Genomic DNA, 25,025 nt, shown 5'->3' with positions numbered 1-25,025 from the left:
TCGTCCAAGGTCGGACTTGATTCTTCGGCAGTCAAACCAAATAGAACACGATATCTGGGTACTTGATGGTCGGTAGAAGCGTCTGATCTTCAGAAAAGTCTGACATTTTTAAATAATATGGGACGAAACCGGGGCGGCATGGTGGTGTAGCGGTTAGCGCTGTCGCCTCACAGCAAGAAGGTCCGGGTTCAAGCCCCGTGGCTGGCGAGGGCCTTTCTGTGTGGAGTTTGCATGTTCTCCCCGTGTCCGCGTGGGTTTCCTCCGGGTGCTCCGGTTTCCCCCACAGTCCAAAGACATGCAGGTTAGGTTAACTGGTGACTCTAAATTGACCGTAGGTGTGAATGTGAGTGTGAATGGTTGTCTGTGTCTATGTGTCAGCCCTGTGATGACGTGGCGACTTGTCCAGGGTGTACCCCGCCTTTCGCCCGTAGTCAGCTGGGATAGGCTCCAGCTTGCCTGCGACCCTGTAGAACAGGATAAAGCGGCTAGAGATAATGAGATGAGATGAGATGAGATGGGACAAAACCATACATATCTATCTTCTCTTTGTATCGCCTCTTCGCTCGATTGTTCAAATCGTGGTAATACTGAGAAAATTCAGCATTGTCTAGAGACACGCTTTCAGCGGCTGCCATCCTAGTTGCTTTGTAGATCCACCATCATGGCAGACGCTCATGACGTAGCACATTTTGATCACGTGGTTGCGAGCCATCTATAGTAATGGTTCCCCACTAGATCAAAATGTTCGCAAAAAGAGGCAAGGAGCTGAGATTTAACAGCATTTAGTCAAAAATACCTTAAAGGACTACTGCACCTGTGACAAGCCTTCAGACCCTGAAAGGTACGATAATGTACTTTATTTTCTGAGAGTGTATGAAAAAAAAAAGCAGCTCTGACCAGTCGTTCTATCTGCTCACTAATAACCTCGTTTGTTTCCTCCCTGGATGCTGGAATACTGGCACTGAAAATATTTTTGTGTAAATTTCCTCATTCGCTCATGAACAAAACCAATTTTGTCCTCCATAGTCTTTTTTTTTTTTGCTGTGATTGGTCAGAAAGTCTCATCTCATCTCATTATCTCTAGCCGCTTTATCCTGTTCTACAGGGTCGCAGGCAAGCTGGAGCCTATCCCAGCTGACTATGGGCAAAAGGCGGGGTACACCCTGGACAAGTCGCCAGGTCATCACAGGGCTGACACATAGACACAGACAACCATTCACACTCACATTCACACCTACGCTCAATTTAGAGCCACCAGTTAACCTAACCTGCATGTCTTTGGACTGTGGGGGAAACCGGAGCACCCGGAGGAAACCCACGCGGACAAGGGGAGAACATGCAAACTCCGCACAGAAAGGCCCTCACCGGCCACAGGGCTCGAACCCGGACCTTCTTGCTGTGAGGCGACAGCGCTAAACACTACACCACCGTGTCGCCCCTGGTCAGAAAGTAATAAATAAATAAATGTTTGACGTCTAGTTGAACTCTGAAGACTCTGTGACCGAAAGAATGCAGGAAGCAGCCTAGTGGGAAAGCGGACTTTCTTCCAAGTTACCGCAAGCAATCGTCTCATTTGAGGCCGTGATTACTTTCTGCCCAGACAAAGAAAACTTCCCGGTAAGTCAGTCTGCTTATGATTCAGCTCCTTCATAAATATTTCAGCGTGTATATAATAAGGACTCGTCGTCGTGGTCGTCCGCTATCCCAGAAGAGTGCAGTGGAGTGGGTGACGTGTGATTGGCAGGTGAGCATGGGAGCTGATTTGCCCCAGCAGCAGCATTAAGAGTCTATTAGAGCAGCAGTGTGATGCAGAAAGAGGCATTTAGGTCTGTACCATGACCTTGGCAGCCACTTGGCAGAAACGTTTTCAGGTGAAAATGGAGGTAAATGAAGAGCCATGCCAATCAACTAAGCCATTTGTTTTTGGGTTACAGTAGTGCGCTGGGATTTGGTAAAAAGCATTTCTACACGCACGCACACTCTGAATATTAGCTGAATATTGCTAAGCGTCAACTAATACTCAATCCTAATCTAAACAGTGCTTTAAAACAAATGATGAGCATTTTATCTCCATATCAGAAATAATCTATGTCCTTACTAACAAATCTGAAAACGCATACGTATGACATCACGTGACCATTCACGTACACTGAGAATGCGTGCGCTGGTATAAACAGGAAGTAGTTTAGTTGCCGATAATGTTGCTGGACACAGAAATTGTCGCAGATCTCTCGAATAATACCTTGCTTCCAGTGCATGTGGGTAGCGGTAGCATTATGAAATCCAGAATTTAACAGCACAAGAACTGCTAGCAAAGACAACAAGGCCAGCAACACTTGTAATTCGTTCTCCATGTTGCAGTCAGCGCTGGTAATCGAGGCTGACGCTGTTTGTTTTCTAATGAGAAAGGGTCACGTTATAAGAGCGTGACAAATCGGGGAAGGATACATCATTACTGAAGAGACTCAGTGGGGGCCAGCAGGGTTTCCCAAAGTCTCCACTTTCGGAGTAGAATGGACGCGAGCAATGAGCGCACACACATACCCAGAGCAGTGGGCAGCCATGCTAACAGCGCCCGGGGAGCAGTTGAGAGTTCGGTGCCTCGCTCAAGGGTACCTCAGCCCAAGGCCGTCCCATATTAACCTCACTGCATGTCTTTGAACTGTGCGGGAAAGCGGAGCACCCGGAGAAAACCCACGCAGACACGGGGAGAACATGCAAACTCCACACAGAAAGGCCCCCACCGGCTGCTGGGCTCGAACCTGGAACCTTCTTGCTGTGAGGCGACCATGCTAACCACTTACACCACTGTGCTGCCCACATCCATTGCCATATATGGACTGAGGCACACCTACAATGCTATTTACGCGCTCAGACACATGTGCATTGCCATACAGTACAAGTCTCCTAGACATGCCTACATTGCCATATATGTCATCAGTTAAATAATACACAGTCATTTCTACAACCCCGATTCCCAAAAAGTTGGGACAAAGTACAAATTGTAAATAAAAACAGAATGCAATAATTTACAAATCTCAAAAACTGATATTGTATTCACAATAGAACATAGACAACATATCAAATGTCGAAAGTGAGACATTTTTAAATGTCATGCCAAATATTGGCTCATTTGAAATTTCATGACAGCAGCACATCTCAAAAAAGTTGGGACAGGGGCAATAAGAGGCTGGAAAAGTTAAAGGTACAAAAAAGGAACAGCTGGAGGACCAAATTGCAACTCATTAGGTCAATTGGCAATAGGTCATTAACATGACTGGGTATAAAAAGGGCATCTTGGAGTGGCAGCGGCTCTCAGAAGTAAAGATGGGAAGAGGATCACCAATCCCCCTAATTCTGCGTCGACAAATAGTGGAGCAATATCAGAAAGGAGTTCGACAGTGTAAAATTGCAAAGAGTTTGAACATATCATCATCTACAGTGCATAATATCATCGAAAGATTCAGAGAATCTGGAAGAATCTCTGTGCGTAAGGGTCAAGGCCGGAAAACCATACCGGGTGCCCGTCATCTTCGGGCCCTTAGACGGCACTGCATCACATACAGGCATGCTTCTGTATTGGAAATCACAAAATGGGCTCAGGAATATTTCCAGAGAACATTATCTGTGAACACAATTCACCGTGCCATCCGCCGTTGCCAGCTAAAACTCTATAGTTCAAAGAAGAAGCCGTATCTAAACATGATCCAGAAGCGCAGACGTCTTCTCTGGGCCAAGGCTCATTTAAAATGGACTGTGGCAAAGTGGAAAACTGTTCTGTGGTCCGACGAATCAAAATTCGAAGTTCTTTATGGAAATCAGGGACGCCGTGTCATTCGGACTAAAGAGGAGAAGGACGACCCAAGTTGTTATCAGCGCTCAGTTCAGAAGCCTGCATCTCTGATGGTATGGGGTTGCATTAGTGTGTGTGGCATGGGCAGCTTACACATCTGGAAAGACACCATCAATGCTGAAAGGTATATCCAGGTTCTAGAGCAACATATGCTCCCATCCAGACGACGTCTCTTTCAGGGAAGACCTTGCATTTTCCAACATGACAATGCCAAACCACATACTGCATCAATTACAGCATCATGGCTGCGTAGAAGAAGGGTCCGGGTACTGAACTGGCCAGCCTGCAGTCCAGATCTTTCACCCATAGAAAACATTTGGCGCATCATAAAACGGAAGATACGACAAAAAAGACCTAAGACAGTTGAGCAACTAGAATCCTACATTAGACAAGAATGGGTTAACATTCCTATCCCTAAACTTGAGCAACTTGTCTCCTCAGTCCCCAGACGTTTACAGACTGTTGTAAAGAGAAAAGGGGATGTCTCACAGTGGTAAACATGGCCTTGTCCCAACTTTTTTGAGATGTGTTGTTGTCATGAAATTTAAAATCACCTAATTTTTCTCTTTAAAATGATACATTTTCTCAGTTTAAACATTTGATATGTCATCTATGTTCTATTCTGAATAAAATATGGAATTTTGAAACTTCCACATCATTGCATTCCATTTTTATTTACAATTTGTACTTTGTCCCAACTTTTTTGGAATCGGGGTTGTATATACTGTATATGTGTCGCGCCATGGGATTTTTGCACCAGATACTCTGTTTACAGAATGCATAGAAATGGTGTTGAAAAGCGCATGAAATTTTGCATCGTTTTCGCTGGCTGATCCAGTAACTATCAACGAATAATCACCTCAATAGCGCCCCTACGGGATACATTTACCACTTTTAACATCATCCACGACTGTTCTGGACTGAGGCTGGTTCTAGAGGACTTGAGACAGGGACTCGTTTTAAACGACTACCGTGTAGTTACTGTCCAGAACCGGAGATGAGTCAACACTCGACAGCGTCCATTCGTTGTACACGTCCTGACTGATTCTGAGTCCTGGTCTTCGTGTTTTCAACACTGCATGTTCAGAGGTTAGAAAGAATAAAAACATATTTTATGACTGACTGTCTTGTATCGACAACAGTTCTAGCTTTGTTGGTAACATTTTGTACAAGTTAAAGTTGGTCCCGTGTTAGACACGGAGTATCGGCGACTAATATTCTGACATAATTGGCACAGTGACAAAAATGAATTTGGTAACGTGCCAACCAATCAGTGAGGCATCAAATTAAATTACTGATAGCTGTTTTGCAAATCCATAGTAAAAGTAGTGTCATGCTTTAGACCGAGCTGAAACATCATGTACTGTACATAGTGGACATTTTGAAGGCTTTCTGCCTGGAAAATGGACCATTTTGGGTTGCGTGCACATGATTTCATGTCAGATTTACAGTAACTTCTCTTGATCTTGGTAGTGTAATGCATCAGGTATAACTCAAAATCCATAATCTAAGCATGTGGTATGAAAAGCTGGTGGATTGACACATATGGACTCATGTCTAGACTGGCATATATAAAGTTTGTAATCTAAACACAGAGCCTGTGAGAAGATCTGACCGAGCTATAATGTAAAGGGCTTTGTGCTTTCTTATTAGCCACTTTATGCTCTACTAACAGTACAGATTACAGTAGAGATTAATAAACTACACAGAATATGATCCTCAAAAATAAGAGTTACACCTGAGGACAAACAAGATCAACTGCTCACTTACGTATCCCCCCGCTCTCGCTTATTTCAGAATGCAAGCAATTGAAGGAATAGGACGCTTATTATGAATGCTGACTTCAACAAATAATTAACCCTGAAGCAACTAAGTAAAGAGCAGTGTTCTTCCCAGGGATTTCACACAACATCCTGGTAAACTTATTTTGAAATAGCATTTTGCTTCTTGAAATAGCGTCAAAATCCACGCTATATGTTTCGTAAATACATTCAGTCGGTAAACAGGAAGCCGATGTGCGACAGACCTGAAAATAGTATAAATGGTATAAAACCCCAATTGGAAGTTCGATACCAAATATCAAGCAGTTGTGATTTGTAGTTGCTGAGAAAAATGTTACGAAAATGTTGTACATCCACCCTATATGTTTCGTAAATACATTCAGTCGGTAAACAGGAAGCCGATGTGCGACAGACCTGAAAATGGTATACGTGGTATCGAACCCCAAGCTAAAGCTCGGTACCAAATAACAAGCAGTTGTGATTTGTAGGTGCTGAGAAAAGTGTTAGGAAAATGTTGTACATCCACCCTATATGTTTTGTAAATACATTCAGTCAGTAAACAGGAAGTTGATGTGCGACAGACCTGAAAACGGTATACACGGTATAGAACCCCAAGCTAAAGCTCGGTACCAAATATCAAGCAGTTGTGATTTGTAGGTGCTGAGAAAAGTGTTAGGAAAATGTTGTACATCCACCCTATATGTTTCGTAAATACATTCAGTCGGTAAACAGGAAGTTGATGTGCGACAGACCTGAAAACGGGATACACGGTATAGAACCCCAAGCTAAAGCTCGGTACCAAATATCAAGCAGTTGTGATTTGTAGGTGCTGAGAAAAGTGTTAGGAAAATGTTGTACATCCACCCTATATGTTTCGTAAATACATTCAATCGGTAAACAGGAAGTTGATGTGCGACAGACCTGAAAACGGTATACATGGTATAGAACCCCAAGCTAAAGCTCGGTACCAAATATCAAGCAGTTGTGATTTGTAGTTGCTGAGAAAAATGTTACGAAAATTTTGTATATCCACCCTATATGTTTCGTAAATACATTCAGTCGGTAAACAGGAAGCCGATGTGCGACAGACCTGAAAATGGTATACGCGGTATCGAACCCCAAGCTAAAGCTCGGTACCAAATATCAAGCAGTTGTGATTTGTAGGTGCTGAGAAAAATGTTACGAAAATGTTGTACATCCACCCTATATGTTTCGTAAATACATTCAATCGGTAAACAGGAAGTTGATGTCCGACAGACCTGAAAACGGTATACATGGTATAGAACCCCAAGCTAAAGCTCGGTACCAAATATCAAGCAGTTGTGATTTGTAGGTGCTGAGAAAAGTGTTAGGAAAATGTTGTACATCCACCCTATATGTTTCGTAAATACATTCAGTCGGTAAACAGGAAGTTGATGTATGACAGACCTGAAAACGGTATACACGGTATAGAACCCCAAACTGAAGTTTGGTGCCAAGTGGCTATGATTTGTGGTTGCTGAGAAAAAGGGTGTTTCGGACGGACAGAGATATGGACGGACGGACAGAGAAACCAGTAGAACATCCCCCCTCCTTTGGAGCGGGGGTATAAAAAATGAACATGCACTGTGTGTCTGAATGTGTATGTGAAGCCTCTCATGTATTCAACATCAATTCAAACAAAGGTGAAGTAAACCAGGCATGTTACTCCCAGTGACCTGGCTCAATGTCACACACACACACACACTGTAGTCTGCAGTGTGATGTGTCTCTTGTGGTGTTTTTTGGGGAAATAAATGTTCTAATCCCTTTATCAGACCAAACAGATGCTGCCCCAGAACAAAGGGAGATCTGTGTGTGTGTGTGTGTGTGTGTGTGTGTGTGTGTGTGTGTGTGTGTGTGTGTGTGTGTACAGAATTGTACATAAATGTGTGTGAAAGCTAGACAAACTGTGACAGTCATGACAGATAGAGAGAAACCAAAAAACAGACAGAACAAACATGTATTATTTTAACTGATTTAAAATCAGTTTGTGTGTGTGTGCGTGTGTGTGTGTGTGTGTGTGTGTCCAGATTGTTTTTTTTTTTTTTTGCCTGAGTTAAAGAACTGATTTAAACCTAATTACACGCTACAGATATGACCCAAGGCAAAGCTCACTCGCACCAAGCCGCCTGCCTTCTGTAATCTCTCTCTCTCACACACACACACACACACACACACACACACACACACACACACACACACACACACACACACACACAATGAAGAACTCTGTATTTTGTTCACATTCAAGGCCACTGCTGTCAAAGCCATAATATTATTACATATCAGATATAATGAAGAATATAATGAAATGAAGCAAACATGTATTCAAATCTCTCTCTCTCTCTCTCTCACTCACACACACACACACACACACACACACCAAATAGTGCATCAGTGTGGCATGTAACATCTTACTGGAAAGACGTTTTTACACAGCTGTACTGGTGGTGCTGATGTTCAGAATTTACCTTTAGGCCCACTTTACACGGGGACGGTCTGAAACAAAAACGCAAAAGTCTGTTTTCGTTCTCACTTTTTTCCGCGTCTACACGACCGTTTTCAAGGAGGAAATCTGCGTCTATACGGTGACGCATAAATGTGTGGAATTCAATTGGATGTGCATGCCAGGCGGCTAGGTGGTGCTGTGAAAGACCTCCGCTATGTCTGCACGCATGCGCAACGTCTTCCGTCTTGTCTGATCTGCACCGCGAAAACTTTGACTACTCTGGCTATGGTAAGTAAGAAAGTAAGTAAAAAAGTAAGAGCATGCTATACCCGCCTCTGTTCATTAACGGTATATGTGCAGATTCGGTATAGATGTTCGAAGGACTCCTGGACGTTTATTAAAGCTGCCAGAGCAGCTTGAAGGTCCGTTGGATCGATGTAATCAGACATGCTCTTACTTTTTTACTTACTTTCTTACTTCCCGGGCTGGCGTGTACAGTATATGACATATGTATGACGTAAACGCGTACCCGACGTGAGCAGATCCGAGCAGAGTTTCGCGTATTGGGTAGTTTAGACGGATATGCAACGGGGGCTGTTTTTAACTTATCCACTCTGGAAGGCGTTTTCAATTTTTTCCGTTTTTCAGCCTCGGAAACGCCGTCCCCATGTAGACGAAAGGCACTTCCTATAAAATATTTAGTCATTTTTACCCGACAGCGTCCTCATGTAAACGGGCCCTTAGTTTACAGAACAAGCTTCCTCTAGAATGATGACTTTATTCTCCTGTGATTTTCACACACAGCAGTCACCAGAGTTGACACTTTATAATGATGTGAAAACCAAAAAACATCCCAGTGAGCGTCAGAAATGCTTTACGGATGAGAGACGAGAATGCTCAGACAGTTTCCATCGGACAGGAAGGTTAAACTACCTCAAACGACCACTCTTTGCAACCGTGCTGAGCAGAAAAGCATGTCAGGACGCACAACCCCGAAGTGGATGAGTTACAACAGCAGCAAACCGCATGGGGTTCCACTTCGATCAGCCGAGAACAGCGATCACTGAAACTGGACAGCTGAAGACTGGGAAGGTCCTCACAAAGAGAGCAAGACGAGTGTGTGTTGCACATTATTGTAATATGACCCTTTCATCATATCACACAGCCCTAAAAATGATATATTTGGTCGAGTAAAATGTCAAGAATGTTACCACTGACAGTTGCGTCAGTTTATTATTTTAAGTGTCTCTCTCGTTCTTCCGTCTGTTCCTTTCATTCCATTCTTTTATCAGAGCGGTCGAGTGTAAAAACTCCCATCGTCCAACACAAACTCATCTGCATACTGTACGCCATTCGTTCACCAGCCGTGAATAAATTAATATATGAATAACAATGAACGTCACAAACGCTCTCTCTCTCTCTCTCTCTCTCTCTCTAAATCAACACACATGCTCTAGGATATGGAAGGACATGCAAAGTCGCTTGCTTAGAGGTGAGAGAGAGAGAGAGAGAGAGAGAGAGAGAGAATAAAAAGAAGCCTCAGAAAAACTCAAAGCTGCCGAGAGACAGTCATGCGGAAAATTTCTGCCTTAAGTAAATCTCCATCACACACACACACACACACACACACACACACACACACACACACACAGAACCAAAATTACTTTTTACAAGTGAACAAATGCGCTGCCCTTAATAAGAATGTACAGTTGTGCCATTTGTCTCTGTGTGTGTGTGTGTGTGTGTGTGTGTGTGTGTGTGTGTGTGTGTGTGTGTGTGTGTGTGTGAGAAAAAGGCAGAAGGGCTGCTCATTTCAGCCGTCATTCGATTAATAACACCCATGATACAACTGTCTGGACTGACAAGTAGAGAGGTAGAGAGAGAAAGAGAGAGAAAGAGAGAGAGAGAGAGAAACGAAAAACTGGGGTGAGTGTATCACTGTCAACTTGCTCAACCAGACCAGAGCTGTAATCAGTGCCGACACAGCAGAGATGCTTCAAGGACTGAACACACACACACACACACACACACACACACACACACACACACACACACTCTCTCTCTCTCTCTCTCTCTAATACATTCAAGCACATGTAAGACACATCCACTGAAATCAAAAGGTAATTATAATTCTAGATGTGCAGTAGGATTGCTCAAGTTAGTATTCCTTTTGTGTGTGTGTGTGTGTGTGTGTGTGTGTGTGTGTGTGTAGGGGAGTGTGATATGGGGGGAGTTTGAGGATAGAAGCCTGGGGGAATCAACAGAAGGTAAGCAGAGATAAGGTTGGTGTGTGTGTGTGTGTGTGTGTGTGTGTGTGTGTGTGTGTGTGTGTGTGTGTGTGTGTGTGTATCCGTTATTCGCATGTTAACAAATTCCCAGTCACTGATGTTCCCCTTGAAATGAAAGCAAAGCAGATAGCGGACCCCCCCATACACACACACATACCTTTATCTCTTATCAGCATATATTAGGAATATTTACATTTTAAATCAATCCATAACATAAATCCAAACATATCTCCTGTATTCCATCGTTGCTCAATGGAAAGTTTACACCCTGATTAAAGTATAAATATATTTTATAGATTTGAAATTGATAAAATAAATACTTGATAAAGATATGGATATCAGCGATACAGTACACTAAATCCGTCAGAGAGCCGACACACTGATCTATATTCTGTAGTCTGTGAAGCTCCAGTGGCCACAGGATCACCAACACGAGACAAAGTCCACACGATGTTTTTCCAATCTTCATCAGTCGGGTTTCAGTGATCCCGTGTCCACTGGAGCCTCAGATCTGTGTCCCTGACCGACCAGAGTGGAACCTGATATGGACTTTGGCTGTTGGAGCTACTTCTCATCTACTTCAAGGTTTGGCATGCTGTGCGTTCCGAGATGCTTTTCTGCTCACCATGGTTGTAAAGAGTGATTATGTGAGATCCTTAATGTCAGCTCCGATCACTCTGCCCATCCTCCTCTGACCTTTTTTTTTTCCTTTTTGTTTATTTGGTTTTTCAGACTGCTGTGTGTGAAAATCCCAGGAGAGCAGCAGTGTCTGAAATACACGCTCACACCACCAAGCATGCCAGGGTCAAAGTCACTGATCACAGTTTTCTCCATTCTCATGTTTCATGTGAACATTATCTGGAGTTCCTGATCATACCGTAACGCGCTGCATTGCTGTCACACGATTTGCAGACTGGATAATTGCATGAATGTGCAGAAAAAAAAGACAAAAAAAAAGAGACAAAAATGACGTTTATCATTCAGTCACCCTCGGTCACAGTTTCATCCTAGATCTCGTGTTTTGTTCTTCTGAAAGTAAATCTGCACTTAAGTACTTAAAAGTTTATGGGGTTTTTATATACGGCAGATTCTACCATAACAGAGGCCAGTTAAGTCCCATCTCCTTAAATTGCTGAATTGATTATTTTGATCATTCTATTAAGTTTTTCTAGTAGCATTTGGGGTCTTGGACATTCACAGTAAATTTTAGGACAGTAACTAATTAATAAAAGCCTGACATGACAGACATGCTAAATGACAATAGAAACACATCGGTTTCTATCATCAAAACCAGACAAACTAACGTCTACCATCATATTCTGACAGACACTCTAGATGACAATAGCAGCAAAACTGTTTCTTACGTTATTAATCTGACAAATTTAGTAATAATATTAAATACCTCATCACTAGAACCAAATAATAAAATAAAATATTGAAATAAAAAAGATAAAATGTATTTTCAAAATTGAAATATCAACAATAATTGTCAGAACAGTGACGATAGACACGACTGTGTCACTTTCGCGGGGAAATAACACATTGAAATGGCCTGTCGGCTGAAAGGGTCGCAAGTGGCTCTGATTTATCTCAACTTACGATAGTTTTCCTCCAGAAAAATTTAAATATGAATGCACAAATATATTCTCAATGTTTCTATCGTCAAAAATTTCTATCGTCAGGATAGCGGACAGAAAATCTTACCTTGATTTATTTGATGAAATCTAGCTGTCAGAAAGTCTTGCCCGGAAGTAAATGTCTGCTGTCACAAAAATCATGCGCAGTAGAATTTCCTCTTTGCGTCAGTCAACATGTGCGTGGTGAGGGCTTGAATTTTGCTATCGTCAGGTGCATTTGACTGACAGACTGACGATAGCATTTTTTAAAAATAACTGTGGGCTTCTCGTCGTGAACGAAATAGTTTTTTCGCTGTTAATCTATTTCAACTCTATCTGCTGACACCCAAAAATGATAAAGCCTGCTTCCACACGATAACTACCAAAGATCCATAATGGCTGAGTCTATCGTCAGGTCATCTGACAGAAATTCACTGACCATAGCAACAGGGATAATGAAAGGGATTTTTAAAATGGGAGTTATGTCTGTCAGATATGTCAAAGAAATAGAACTTTATTCTTTAAAAATCTTTTATTGATATACTCAGTGTATTTTTAAATGACGTGCTGTTTTAGAAGACCAAATACCATATTTTCAATCTTGAAAATATTACCTCACTGAAAAAAGGACAAGAAAAATTTCTTATTTTGTGGGCAAGTGGTTAATGGATCCAGTTACGGTAGAATCTGCCACATGCGAGATGTAAGAGCGGCATGAGATCATATATATATATATACACTACCGTTCAAAAGTTTGGGGTCACTTTGAAATGTCCTTATTTTTGAAAGAAAAGCACTGTTCTTTTCAATGAAGATCACTTTAAACTAATCAGAAATCCACTCTATACATTGCTAATGTGGTAAATGACTATTCTAGCTGCAAATGTCTGGTTTTTGGTGCAATATCTCCATAGGTGTATAGAGGCCCATTTCCAGCAACTCTCACTCCAGTGTTCTAATGGTACAATGTGTTTGCTCATTGCCTCAGAAGGCTAATGGTTGATTAGAAAACCCTTGTACAATCATGTTAGCACAGCTGAAAACAGTTGAGCTCTTTAGAGAAGCTATAAAACTGACCTTCCTTTGAGCAGATTGAGTTTCTGGAGCATCACATTTGTGGGGTCGATTAAATGTTCAAAATGGCCAGAAAAACGTCTTGACTATATTTTCTATTCATTTTACAACTTATGGTGGTAAATAAAAGTGTGACTTTTCATGGAAAACACAAAATTGTCTGGGTGACCCCAAACTTTTGAACGGTGGTAGTATATATTAGTGCTGTCAAGCGATTAAAATATTTAATCGCGATTAATGTCGCGACTGTCATAGTTAACTCGCGATTAATCGCAATTTAATCGCACATTTTTGTCACATGAAAAACCATTGTAATTCTCTTATCAGCATAAAAAAGTGAATGGGCTTGCTTTGTACCAATGTTTTTTTATTGCAAAGCATAACACGTCTTGACACAGCCACTGCAAAGTGAAACCTAAGCTGAGCACCGTGGCTCTTCGTCCCGAGGCTAGCAAGAGAACCATGAGTGAAGTGACCTACTGCTTGATTAATCTAATCAGAGAGACAGGTTACACAGTGACGGTAGGCTTGACATGCTTGATTATAATATAAAGTACACTATTATATTAACTTTAATTTGTTCGTTGATAAATATTGCATTGAATCTGATCTTTACTGTTTCAGCTCATTTAACACATTTTGTACTTCTACACTTTCTGCCTGTTGATGCGTCGCGCTGTCCAATCAGACGCGGCCAAATTTGCATATTACAGGAAGGATTTCTGGGATAGCATTGAGTTTACAGTTCAGAGGGATCTGGCTTCTTTAGACGCTGTCTTCTTAAAACTGAATAAATATTTAAAAAGAGCCAAATTAGCCAGTCTTTTGAACGGCTCTTTTCAAAGAACGGATCACAAAGATGCAGATCCCATCGAAGAGCCATAAATCCCATCTCTACTAGCGCGCCCTGCCCACGCTGGTTCTTTGGGGGAGAAGGGCAGAGGACTCTGGCTGTGCGGGGCGTTACAGTTTAGCTGCTATCGGTTTTCTAAGCAAAGTCTCTGTTCCGAGTTCCTGGCAGTTTCAAAAGCTTATGAAAAACCTACATCATGTCACAGAGCGTTAATCTCGCGATAAAAAAAATTATCGCCGTTAAAATTGAGTCAAGTTAACGCGTTAATAACGCGACATTTTTGACAGCACTATATATATATATATATATATATATATATATATATATATATATATATATATATTAGGGCTGGGAATATTAACGCATTAATCGCGATTAGATTAATGTAAATTGTGATCGCAAATATTTTTTTTAATCGCGATCAGAGTTTACCAGCATTTTCCGCACTTCTACCATCCACATGCAGCTCCTCTGGTTGTATTAATTCAACTTATTTTCGGTTAAACGCGCTATTTCGAGTTTGCTAGTCTTTTGTTCCTTCTACGCATCCGTAGGCAGCTCGAGCGGAAGCGTGTGGTTTCCATCGAGTCGTTGGCATTGGCATGGAAGGACACGCTGTTGTCTTCAGTTTAGTCCTCTTTTGTGATGGATAAGCAATGGTTTTCTGGACCTCTGAATGGTTTGTTTGAATTTAAAAAACATCCAGACAGACAAGTCGACAAGACGAGAGTAAAATGCACCCTGTGTCAAGCAGTAGCCAGTCATTCATTCTTAATACTTGTTTTCCTTTCTCTACACTCTTTTTGAAATAAAAAAGGCCAAAAGATAAATTCTGCTTTTGTCTCTGTCTTCATTTTATTCCAATTTAAGACACAATGGTCAGAAATACTTTGCATTGTGGGTTTAACTTTAGATTCGAACGGTCTTACTGCAAAATATCAATTTTACACATGCAAAGTAAATCAAGATTAATCGCGATTAACTATGAAATTTCTGAGATTAGTTGCGATCAAGAAAATTAATCTTTTGACAGCCCTAATATATATATATATATATATATATATATATATATATATATATATATATATATTTAGGTCACTGCTTAAAAGCAGAGCTCCCGAGGAGTGTACAATCTGTTTGTAATCAGCGGCCAGAGCTGTCACTCATTATTCACTCATCATATATGATTATGCCAAAGAGAATCTTTAGGATAGCTGTGTGTGTGTGTGTGTGTGTGTGTGTGTGTGTGTGTGTGTGTGTGTTACTCTGCAAAGGCCTGAGATGGAGTTGAATAAGTGCTACAAAATTGGAGGCCTCACAAAATAGACAGACAAGGAGAAGCAAACAGCAAGGACATTGTGTGTGTGTGTGTGTGTGTGTGTGTGCCCGTGTCCTATGGTCTTAAAGCCTGCCATACTGCTGTTTACTCATGGGGAGGGCTGCTTACTTTAATTTAACTCCAATCATGATGTCTTACAGCAGTCAAAAGGGCTAATCAATGATCTTTTGTGTCCTTGGGTGGATGAGAGAGAGAGAGAGAGAGAGAGAGAGAGATCCCATCCTCTTTAACAGCCAGTCAGTAGTCTGGGTTCTGTGGGGGTGTCTCCGTCTCCATGCCAAGCGTTTCCGTGGTGAGCATGTTCCGTTGCTATGTAATTATGGTCCATTCGTATGATAGCTTGCACCTGAAGTGGGTCTGACTGCTGTGTGTGTGTGTGTGTGTGTGTGTGTTTTAGAATATAAAGTAACTCAGCCATTTGTAAGCATGCATCCAGGCAGGAATATTGCATGCATCTATCTGTAATATTCAGGGACTTACAGCTGTGTCAGCAGATGTGTCTTTATGTTTGTATTCAATGTTAGCATGAGCACTGGGCCACTAGTGAAACTTCTCAGGAGAAATACTCAAATAACTGAAGCATGAGATATTGATTGTAGATTGAACACAAGCATGACTTCGGTCATTATTACTGCTTTAGATGTGAATGTTACAAAGAACGTGAAACAGAAAACACCGTGCAGTTTGATGACAGGAACGGGGTGACCGATTTGAAACCTGTGTGTCTATGCAGCGTCGTAGAGAGAAGAAAAGAAAAGTTTTGGTGAAATGAGAATCAAGTCAACGAGTCTCCTATTTAAAACGTGCTGCTACGGGCGGTCTACGCTAAAAATTTTTTTGGCAAAACTGTGCTTGAGACTTGCGCGACACTTGTGTGTGTTCAGCGCCGTAGAAGGTCGCAGACTGTCCGTGGAGACTTTTGGTCCTGCACATGCAAATTCTACAGGTCTTGCAACAAATCAAGAATGCATACACTACGTACAGGACCCGTACTCCTTTTGTACGCCTGAACCAAGTCGGCAATGCAGCTAGTAGGGGCGTTTTGCGATGACAGTAAGACGCACGAGTCATTGTACGAGTGACGTGCCTCTGGGTATATATATATATTGGGGTAGGAACCAAGGAACCGATTATGTAGCGTGTCGCATTGTCGAAGGGAAGAAGATGGCTGTTGCCATACCGCTGCAATGACAGAGAGTTGGACCTTTATAGGCAGATGATAGAAGTTGAGGAGCAGCGATATTGGCTTTGCTAATACAGGAACACCGATGTCAGAACGCGAGGCGGTGGCCTCTGTCCCATCTTTTCCCAATCACTTCCTCTCTCTTGTCCTCTGCCGAATGCAACCTGTACTTGACAACAGTGGTGGCTGCTGGTTTTTAAAACAGGGGAAGCCCATTTTACGCATTCATCGTAAAACCTGTAGGCCGGATATCAAAGCATAGAAAAGTGTGCCCCATTAGCATAGTGAACTAGACAACCCTACCTAGTGGCAGAAAGTATTTTTGCTTGTACATTTCATGTTATAGTCTGGCTTGCCAGGCTAGTGCCTCATATCCTTAATCAAAAATATCAAACATCCAGAAATCACTGGCTATTCAATGAAGAGCCTTGAACATCATACCCTGATATGCAACACAGAGTCTTTAACACAACACCCAGCTGTGCAACACATCCTTGAACATCTTCTGCAACACGGTCTGGAAATTCATAACCAGGTAGGCTATGCAACACACAGAACCTTGAATATTATACCCAGGTATAACCTATAACCAGAGGTGGAAAAACCCGGGTGCAGAAAGTAAAAACCCTGCCACATTTTTGCTCCAGTCAATTCAATGAACCGGCTGATCCTAATTACCACATCCCCTAAGCCAGGTTGATGAGCTAATTGGTGAAATCACCTGTGTTGAGAGCACAGGCAGAAGGAAAACCTAAGCAGGACTTTTACTTTGTCAATCCAGTTTTTCCACCTCTGTCTATAACACAGAGCCCACCATTCTCTTAACATTACTGAACAATATACACACTTCAGATTCATGAACACTATTTATACACAAATTCTGCCCGCCGCTCCTTTTCCAGAAAATGGTCTGTGACCCTGTCATACCAGCTGGTTGTGCTTTCCAGAGACTTCACCAATTTCTGTTAGCAGCTAGCACTGCAGATCCCAATAAGGCTCAAGCTAGCCTACAACCAGATTGAACTACAAATGAAATAAACGAGTGAATTCACGAATGATCAAACTGATAGAATGGATGAAAGTTAACGGAGCATAACGAGTAATATTTACATTTATTTACAGAGTAATGTACAGAGACATCAATGAGAAGAAACGTTTATATGAAAAGAAATTCGGACAGCACTTTGGCACACGACTACACTTTCTCGACATCCGCTAGGGACTGACTGATCATACTTTCGTGTTCCTCGCCGAAGTACCGCCCTCCTCATGTCTTTCAAACACTACCTCCAATAATCCTTTATCAGCCCGGCTTCTTGTCCCTCCCACTGTCTCGTTTAGTCCCAGAGAAGCCCGGCTTCCCTGGAAGTGACGATTTTGTTGATTTTAACCAATAACAACTAGCCGAAATTGGCTGTTCAGAGCCGTCTCGTAGACTGCAACGGATACCCGGCTGCCAGTCAGTGTTGCCAGATACTGCTGACGTTTTCCATCCCAAAATATATTCAAAACCCACCAAAATGCACTTAAAACCTCCCAATCTGGCAACACTGCTGCCAGTCCATACAGCCCATTGAAATAAGAAAGGTTACAGCCTGGCAGCAAAGGTGATTCTCGTAGCGAACTGCAAGTTCGTCAGACATCACTCAAATAAGTTACAGGCTAGTTATGAACATAAATACAATCTTGGGCATATATTATGTTATGCAAGTTATTGTTTTAATGAGAATTCAACGTCGTAGACGCCGCAGTTTGGGGAGAGAATTTTAGGGGAAGCTCGGCTTCCCTTGTTGTCTCTGAGAAATCGCCCCTGCTTGACAAGTACTTTGCCCGTACTCCTCCCCCGGGTTCACCGCAACCCTGCGGCACGGCTGGGAGCTACCAAACCCTGCGACCCGTGCGTGTCCGAAACACTTACAGCGGGTTGTGAGTGTGGCATTAGTTAAATATTAATATTAGGAAAATCGCACTAACTGGGAAGACAGATTTTGTGCGCTACTCCTTTAGCAATTCCTGCACTAGCGTAGGAGTAAAGCAATAAAAACAGGCATATTTCTCCATCCATGTATGTACCTCCACCAGTTCATCAACAACACTGAATGACTTTTACTCAATCAGTGGAACAACAGAAAACAAACACAAATACGGATATGCAGAAACATTGATTGAAAATGGATTTAAAATGGAGCGTGATGGTAAATAATAAGGCGACGGAGGTGATTATAGAAAATCGTGCACGCTGATTGGTTGAGAAATTCGGACTATTTCTCGATAATCACCTCGAGCGACTGACTCGTCAAAATGGTGGTCAATCGCTTTGCCACCGTACGTGAGGAAGAATTAGAAATGATGAAAAAAAATGCTGTTCCTAAAAGCACGAAAGATGCTACGAAGTTTCGTCTAAAACTATTCAAAGGTGAGGTGGAATTGTGATTTATTTTATTTATTTCAAAACAAAGGAGTTTATGTGACTCGGTGTAGATAAGTGACAAGTCCGTGCCGCGCTGTTATTACATTTTCATGCCACTTTTGAAGTTTGAAATAAATTATTTCTTTTTTGAATATGATTTTAAAAAAATAAATCACCTGTGTATTTATACTAACCTCACGGAATCCAGGGACACATGTCGGCCGAAACGAATCCGAGAAAATCGCAAAAGAAGCATTTTTTTTTTTTAATTTGTGATTTTTGTTTTTTTCCATAATGTGCAAGTTGAGATCTTGAAGAATGCAATCAGTATTTCAGATAATAGATTGTTTTGTTGGAAAAGCATACATTTTTTGTTGCAAATTGTCTCGTTTTTGTCAGGACTGTAGCCTGCTGGGGGGTGTGGGTAAATTACCATATGGGCCATTCACGTGACGATTTAAGTCTTTTGGTTTTTTTTTCGCCAATCAGCTGTATGATACGAGCTGAGCTCGTGGCTACTTAAGCTGCATATAGGCGTGTGATTTCACTATGGAATGAATATGGAGCAAGCTAAACAGATCGCAGAGGAACTGAAACACCGTGAAGCAAACAGATGCACGGTAGTTACATCGGAGATGACCATTTCTAGCAAAAAAAAAACCCAACCAAAAGGAAGTGTTCTAGGACTACATATTCCATCGGAGGCATTGATGTGTGCAAGGCGACGTTTCTCTTTCTGATGGGGTAAGTTTATTAATCTAAGGTTGTGTGGTTATTTTTGCATGTAACGGAGAGTGTTGTGGTTTGGTTACATGAAACTAGCATTGTGTTAGTTGTGTTATCATCGTGCTATCTTTCTTTCTTACGGTGTGAGTAATTTTTCAACCACAAAACGTTAAAGTATACTTTAGGACTTATTTTTGTACTTCATAATTGTTTTGGGCATACTTTGCATGGAAGGAAAATTGACGTGGTGATCTTTGTTTACATGAAAGTAGCAACGTGCTAGCTAGTAGGGGGTAGGGCTTTCCTTAATATCATGCAAATGAGCACCATTATGTGCCCGCCCTACACCCAGAGTAACTGAGAAGGAAAACTTTGAGGGCGATTTTCTCCCTTTCCTGTTTTAAGAGGTATGCACTTTCAAAAGGCCACAGATTCTTCAAATATTGTCAGATCTCCACATGGAAGGCATCATTGGAAAGCTTAGAAACTGTACTTTCTGAATCTGTCAATAACTCAAAATGCCCCCGGGCCGACATGTGTCCCTGGATTCCGTGATCTGACACGCCTCAGGCTCAGTGAATCTAGGTGATTATTATATGGCATGAGCTACTTCCGGTAAAATCGTGCGCTCTGATTGGTTCCTTGGCAGGAAGAGTTTTCCCGTAATGCCAGTGGGTGATTACAGACTTTCTTCCCAAGGCGCCGGCTTTCAATGTTACAAAAAAACAAACAAAACAAAACAAAAAAGATTAACTGGAAAACAAAACAGAATCAAAAACGGCTGAAACACAAAAGACAAACAAGAGACACCGAGTTACTCAAGAAATGAGCAATGAAGAGCATTCAGAAACCGCTAACCGCTAACAGAAATTCAGTTTTGAAACCGCTAGCTGTTTATTCTGCATACGCGACTCAACCACGTTACAAATATGACGTGACTGAAACCAGCGTCACACCTCATGATAATGATCATCAATTTTAATCTTAGGCCCACTTTACACGGGGACGGTATAAAACAAAAACGCAAAAGTCCGTTTTCGTTCTCACTTTTTTCCGCGTCTACACGACCGTTTTCAAGGAGGAAATCTGCGTCTATATGGTGACGCATAAATGTCTCCGCTATGTCTGCACGCATGCGCAACGTCTTCTGTCTTGTCTGATCTGCACATCTGCGCCGCTGTTCTGTCAAGTTATCCTACCAAGCCTACTACGCATGCGCGAAATCCAGGAGGGTAGGAAAATTCAACAGTAGTTTTGTCCCACCGATCAGCTGGGCTGATAGAAAATCGGTGAGAATTTCACGCATTTGCCGATTTTTATGTTTTGTGCGTATTGGTCGAGTCTTTGGCCGAGTCAAATAATTTGTAATGACTTGTTTTGAATAATAAAATGGTCTGTATGAGAACTTGCTAGGATAACTTTACAGAACACCGGTCCGGCTGAGGTACTGTAGTGCTCGAGGGAGGAGCAGGAGCAAACCGAAACTCTTTTAATCTGCCTTTATTAAGTAACACTCACTCTTGTTTCGGTGAAGAAGAGAAAAGGCAATGTCCATCTCAGCAAAATAAACTCGTTCGGCTGCTAGTTTTGTTTTCAGTCTCGGGTTTATGGTTTCACGAGCGGCTTGAATAGGCGGCGCGCGCGTGCACGCACGCACGTACGTGCGCGTGTGTATAACTTGGCGACACCAAACTGAGGAGCTCCAGCTGGGCGGGTGAGCAGGAAAACACATCTACTGCATTAAAACACAGAGCAGCTTGAAGGTCCGTTGGATCGATGTAATCAGACATGCTCTTACTTTTTTACTTACTTTCTTACTTCCCGGGCTGGCATGTGCAGTATATGACATATGTATGACGTAAACGCATACCCGACGTGAGCAGATCCGAGCAGAGTTTCGCGTATTGGGTAGTTTAGACGGATATGCAACGGGGGCCGTTTTTAACTTATCCACTCTGGAAGGCGTTTTCAATTTTATCCGTTTTTCAGCCTCGGAAACGCCGTCCCCGTGTAAACGAAAGGCACTTCTGATAAAATATTTAGTCGTTTTTACCCGACAGCGTCCTCGTGTAAACGGGCCCTTAGAAATAAAAAAGCCATATACTAAACTCCATATTAAACTTGTTCGCTCGGTCTTTACAGGAAAATATCAGACCGAGGTCTTTTTGTACAGACCGAACTCGGTCCGTAGTGTCAAGACTTCGGTCTGATATTTTCCCATAAAGACCTCATGCTCAGTTAATAAGTAGTTAATAATAACCTCAACTTTGTCTCTGTTATTATTCACCGATATTCACTTCACCTTCTGTGGATAATTGTTAAATATATAAAACTAAAAATGATGGCCACCATTACAAGGTTTCTAGTTGTCATTTATGTTATGTTACAATAATTCTTAAATTAGGAATCAGGCTTGGAGTCCGTTTGGTTAAAAAGTTTGCAGTAAGTCTTCATAATTTAATACTCAAATACACACTCGGAGGACAAGAAATCTGATCGTTATCGCCTCTAAATAGGGGTGGGGAGGAGACCTTGGCCATTAAGAGCTTTACAGAGGATAGAGACACAATTCAGTGTCCTCCTAGTGAATATTTTGTTGTGGCTACTGCATCATATAGAGGCTGTAGCCACTATGTCATCGTGTTGTAAGAATGTAAGAATGAGTGTAACAATAACGCACTGCACATACGCATACACATACACATGTTCCTATTAAAATGGCTGGTGAGTGTATACAATTTGGTTCACCGTCTGAAATAAATGGACTCGACTAAAGAAATCGCTTTCAGACATGTTTATGCTTGTTACAGAGGGGAAGTGCGTTCTGATTGTAAAATATACACCAGGTCGTCCCCCTTTTCTTGCTTTCTTTGGCCAGTGGTCCCATGTGTGATGTAGATGTGACGCAATTCCGAGTTGTTACAGGAAGTTGTTGAAAAGAGTATTGAGACCACTGAGCTCTAGCGCCGGGCCATTTCCGGGAAATAAGAATTTCGGTTACAGCGACAGCATGTGTGTGTGTGTGTCAGCCTCGGTTCGGAGGTTTCAGTTTCGAAAGCTGTAAGAGGGAAGAGTAGAATAATATAAAGTACAGACACTTGGTATATTTTACTTCTGTGATTTTTAAATTGTTCGTTTTTGGATTACGCTTCATTTTTAATTTATGCTATATTTACTGTATGGACATGGGATCAGAAAACCATTTTGTTTATCAGCAGTAGCCACATGGACCCATCTCATCTCATCTCATCTCATCATCTCTAGCCGCTTTATCCTGTTCTACAGGGTCGCAGGCAAGCTGGAGCCTATCCCAGCTGACTACAGGCGAAAGGCGGGGTACACCCTGGACAAGTCGCCAGGTCATCACAGGGCCGACACATAGACACAGACAACCATTCACACTCACATTCACACCTACGCTCAATTTAGAGTCACCAGTTAACCTAACCTGCATGTCTTTGGACTGTGGGGGAAACCGGAGCACCCGGAGGAAACCCACGCGGACACGGGGAGAACATGCAAACTCCGCACAGAAAGGCCCTCGCCGGCCACGGGGCTCGAACCCGGACCTTCTTGCTGTGAGGCGACAGCGCTAACCACTACACCACCGTGCCGCCCCCACATGGACCCATAGCGTACCTATTTTTATTAAAAGCTACTGGAATGTGTGCAATGTGTTTGAGATGAAACTTGAAGGAAGGGGCTGCAATTATCTCAAATTTCATCCTGTTCACTTGAGCAAAAATCACTAATTTGTACCTTGATGTGATTGATGCTGAGAAATCATACACGATATGACAAGAGGCATAAAAAGTGGATATCGAGGTTGTCTTTAAGAAGTAAATCATATGGTTTGGGATGTAAATGTTAGCATGATGTAAGAGTCAATTTTATGAACTGATTCATCGTGACTGTAGTGGAATCATAGAAGCAAAACGACTGAAATCAGAATCTCTCTTGTATATGTGCTGGAAGGACTAGTTTTCTACGTGTTAATCAGGAATGAACAGGAGGCTGTCTGAGAAAAAAAAAAAAAACCCTGAGCTTTAACACAACAACAACAACAACAATAACAACCCAAGACTGAAATCTGAGGTGAAACCTGAAACCGATGCTTTGCCTGAGAAATGCTTTGAGTTTTGCACCAACACAGCTATTAAAACCTGCAACACGTATAGAACTCGGCTCTCAGCCTGGGGCTTTAACTTCCAGTGGGCAGGTTATACACACTCGTATTAAAATCACAACACAAAGCCGAACACGTGTGTCCTACCTGTGTTCCCACTGTTCATGTGTTTCAGTCTCTTCTGGTGGGTTTTGCCGTTGTAGTGTATCTGCGCCTGTGCGGCCGAGTTCAGCTGAATGTTACACACTTCGCAGACTGTGTATGATCTGCGTTTACGTTCCTGCTTCAGATGACTGTTTAGGGGCGGGGCTTTGTGTCTCATAAAATCGGCCTCCGCGGAAGGTTCGGTATCGAGTCTGGTTTCTTCACTCAAAGCTCCAAGTCCATCAACAGTGCTGTAGAAATGCTTCATCCCTGAGGTACACGGTGACACACACACACAGAAAATGAGTGAGTTTATGTTGACATTTGATTAAATTCACAAATATTAATACACACACACACACACACACACACACACACACACTAGTGCACCTCAAATGATTAGAATATCGTGAAAAAGTTCAATATTTTCCATCACTTATTTAAGAAAGTGAAAATGTAATATATTTTAGACTCATTACATGTAAACTAACATGTTTCAGCCATTTTTCTATTTTTATTTTGATAATTATGGCCTACAGCACACATTAAAAAAATATATCTCAAAATATTAGAATATTTCATTTCGAGTTCGAGTAAATACCGTGTATCTCTCAGTCTAGTTCAGTACACACAACCACAATCATGGGGAAGACCACTGACTTGACAGTTCTCCAGCAGACGATCATTGACACCTTCCACAAGGAGGGTAAGCCACAGAAAGTCATTGCTGAAAAGGCTGGCTGGAAAAGGTGCACAAGCAACAGGGATGAGCACAGCCTTGAGAAGATTGTTAAGAAAAGTCGATTTAAGAACTTAGGAGAGTTTCACAAGGAGAGGACTGAGGTTGGTGTCAGTGCATCAAGAGCCACCACACACAGACGTCTTCAGGAAAGGGGCTACAACTGTCGCTGAACCAGAGACGACATCAGAAGTGTCTTACCTGGGCTAAGGAGAGAAAGAGCTGGACTGTTGCTCAGTGGTCCAAAGTCCTCTTTTCAGATGAAAGTAAATTTTGCATTTCATTTGGAAATCAAGGTCTTAGAGTCTGGACGAAGAGTGGGGAGACAGAATCCAAGGTGTTTGAAGTCCAGTGTGAAGTTTCCGCAGTCTGTGATGACTTGGGGTGCCATGTCATCTGCTGGTGTTGGTCCACTGTGTTTTA

At 42.1% G+C, this 25,025-nt stretch overlaps 1 protein-coding gene across 2 annotated transcripts in view; it reads right to left on the bottom strand.

Annotated features, from left to right (window-relative positions):
• Positions 1 to 25,025, bottom strand: part of znf385c (zinc finger protein 385C) — a 295,378-nt gene that overhangs the window by 146,732 nt on the left and 123,621 nt on the right. For both annotated transcript variants that reach the window (XM_060901987.1, XM_060901988.1), the window contains exon 2: positions 23,867 to 24,133. In XM_060901987.1, the coding sequence (XP_060757970.1) occupies positions 23,867 to 24,133 (267 nt within the window). The remainder of the gene's footprint in view (positions 1 to 23,866; positions 24,134 to 25,025) is intronic.

The sequence above is a fragment of the Neoarius graeffei genome, chromosome 20 (genome assembly GCF_027579695.1).
Source record: "Neoarius graeffei isolate fNeoGra1 chromosome 20, fNeoGra1.pri, whole genome shotgun sequence".
In the NCBI taxonomy this organism is placed as follows: domain Eukaryota; kingdom Metazoa; phylum Chordata; class Actinopteri; order Siluriformes; family Ariidae; genus Neoarius; species Neoarius graeffei.
The sequence above is the reverse complement of the archived record's forward strand: the minus strand, read 5'-3'. Positions and strand labels throughout refer to the sequence as shown.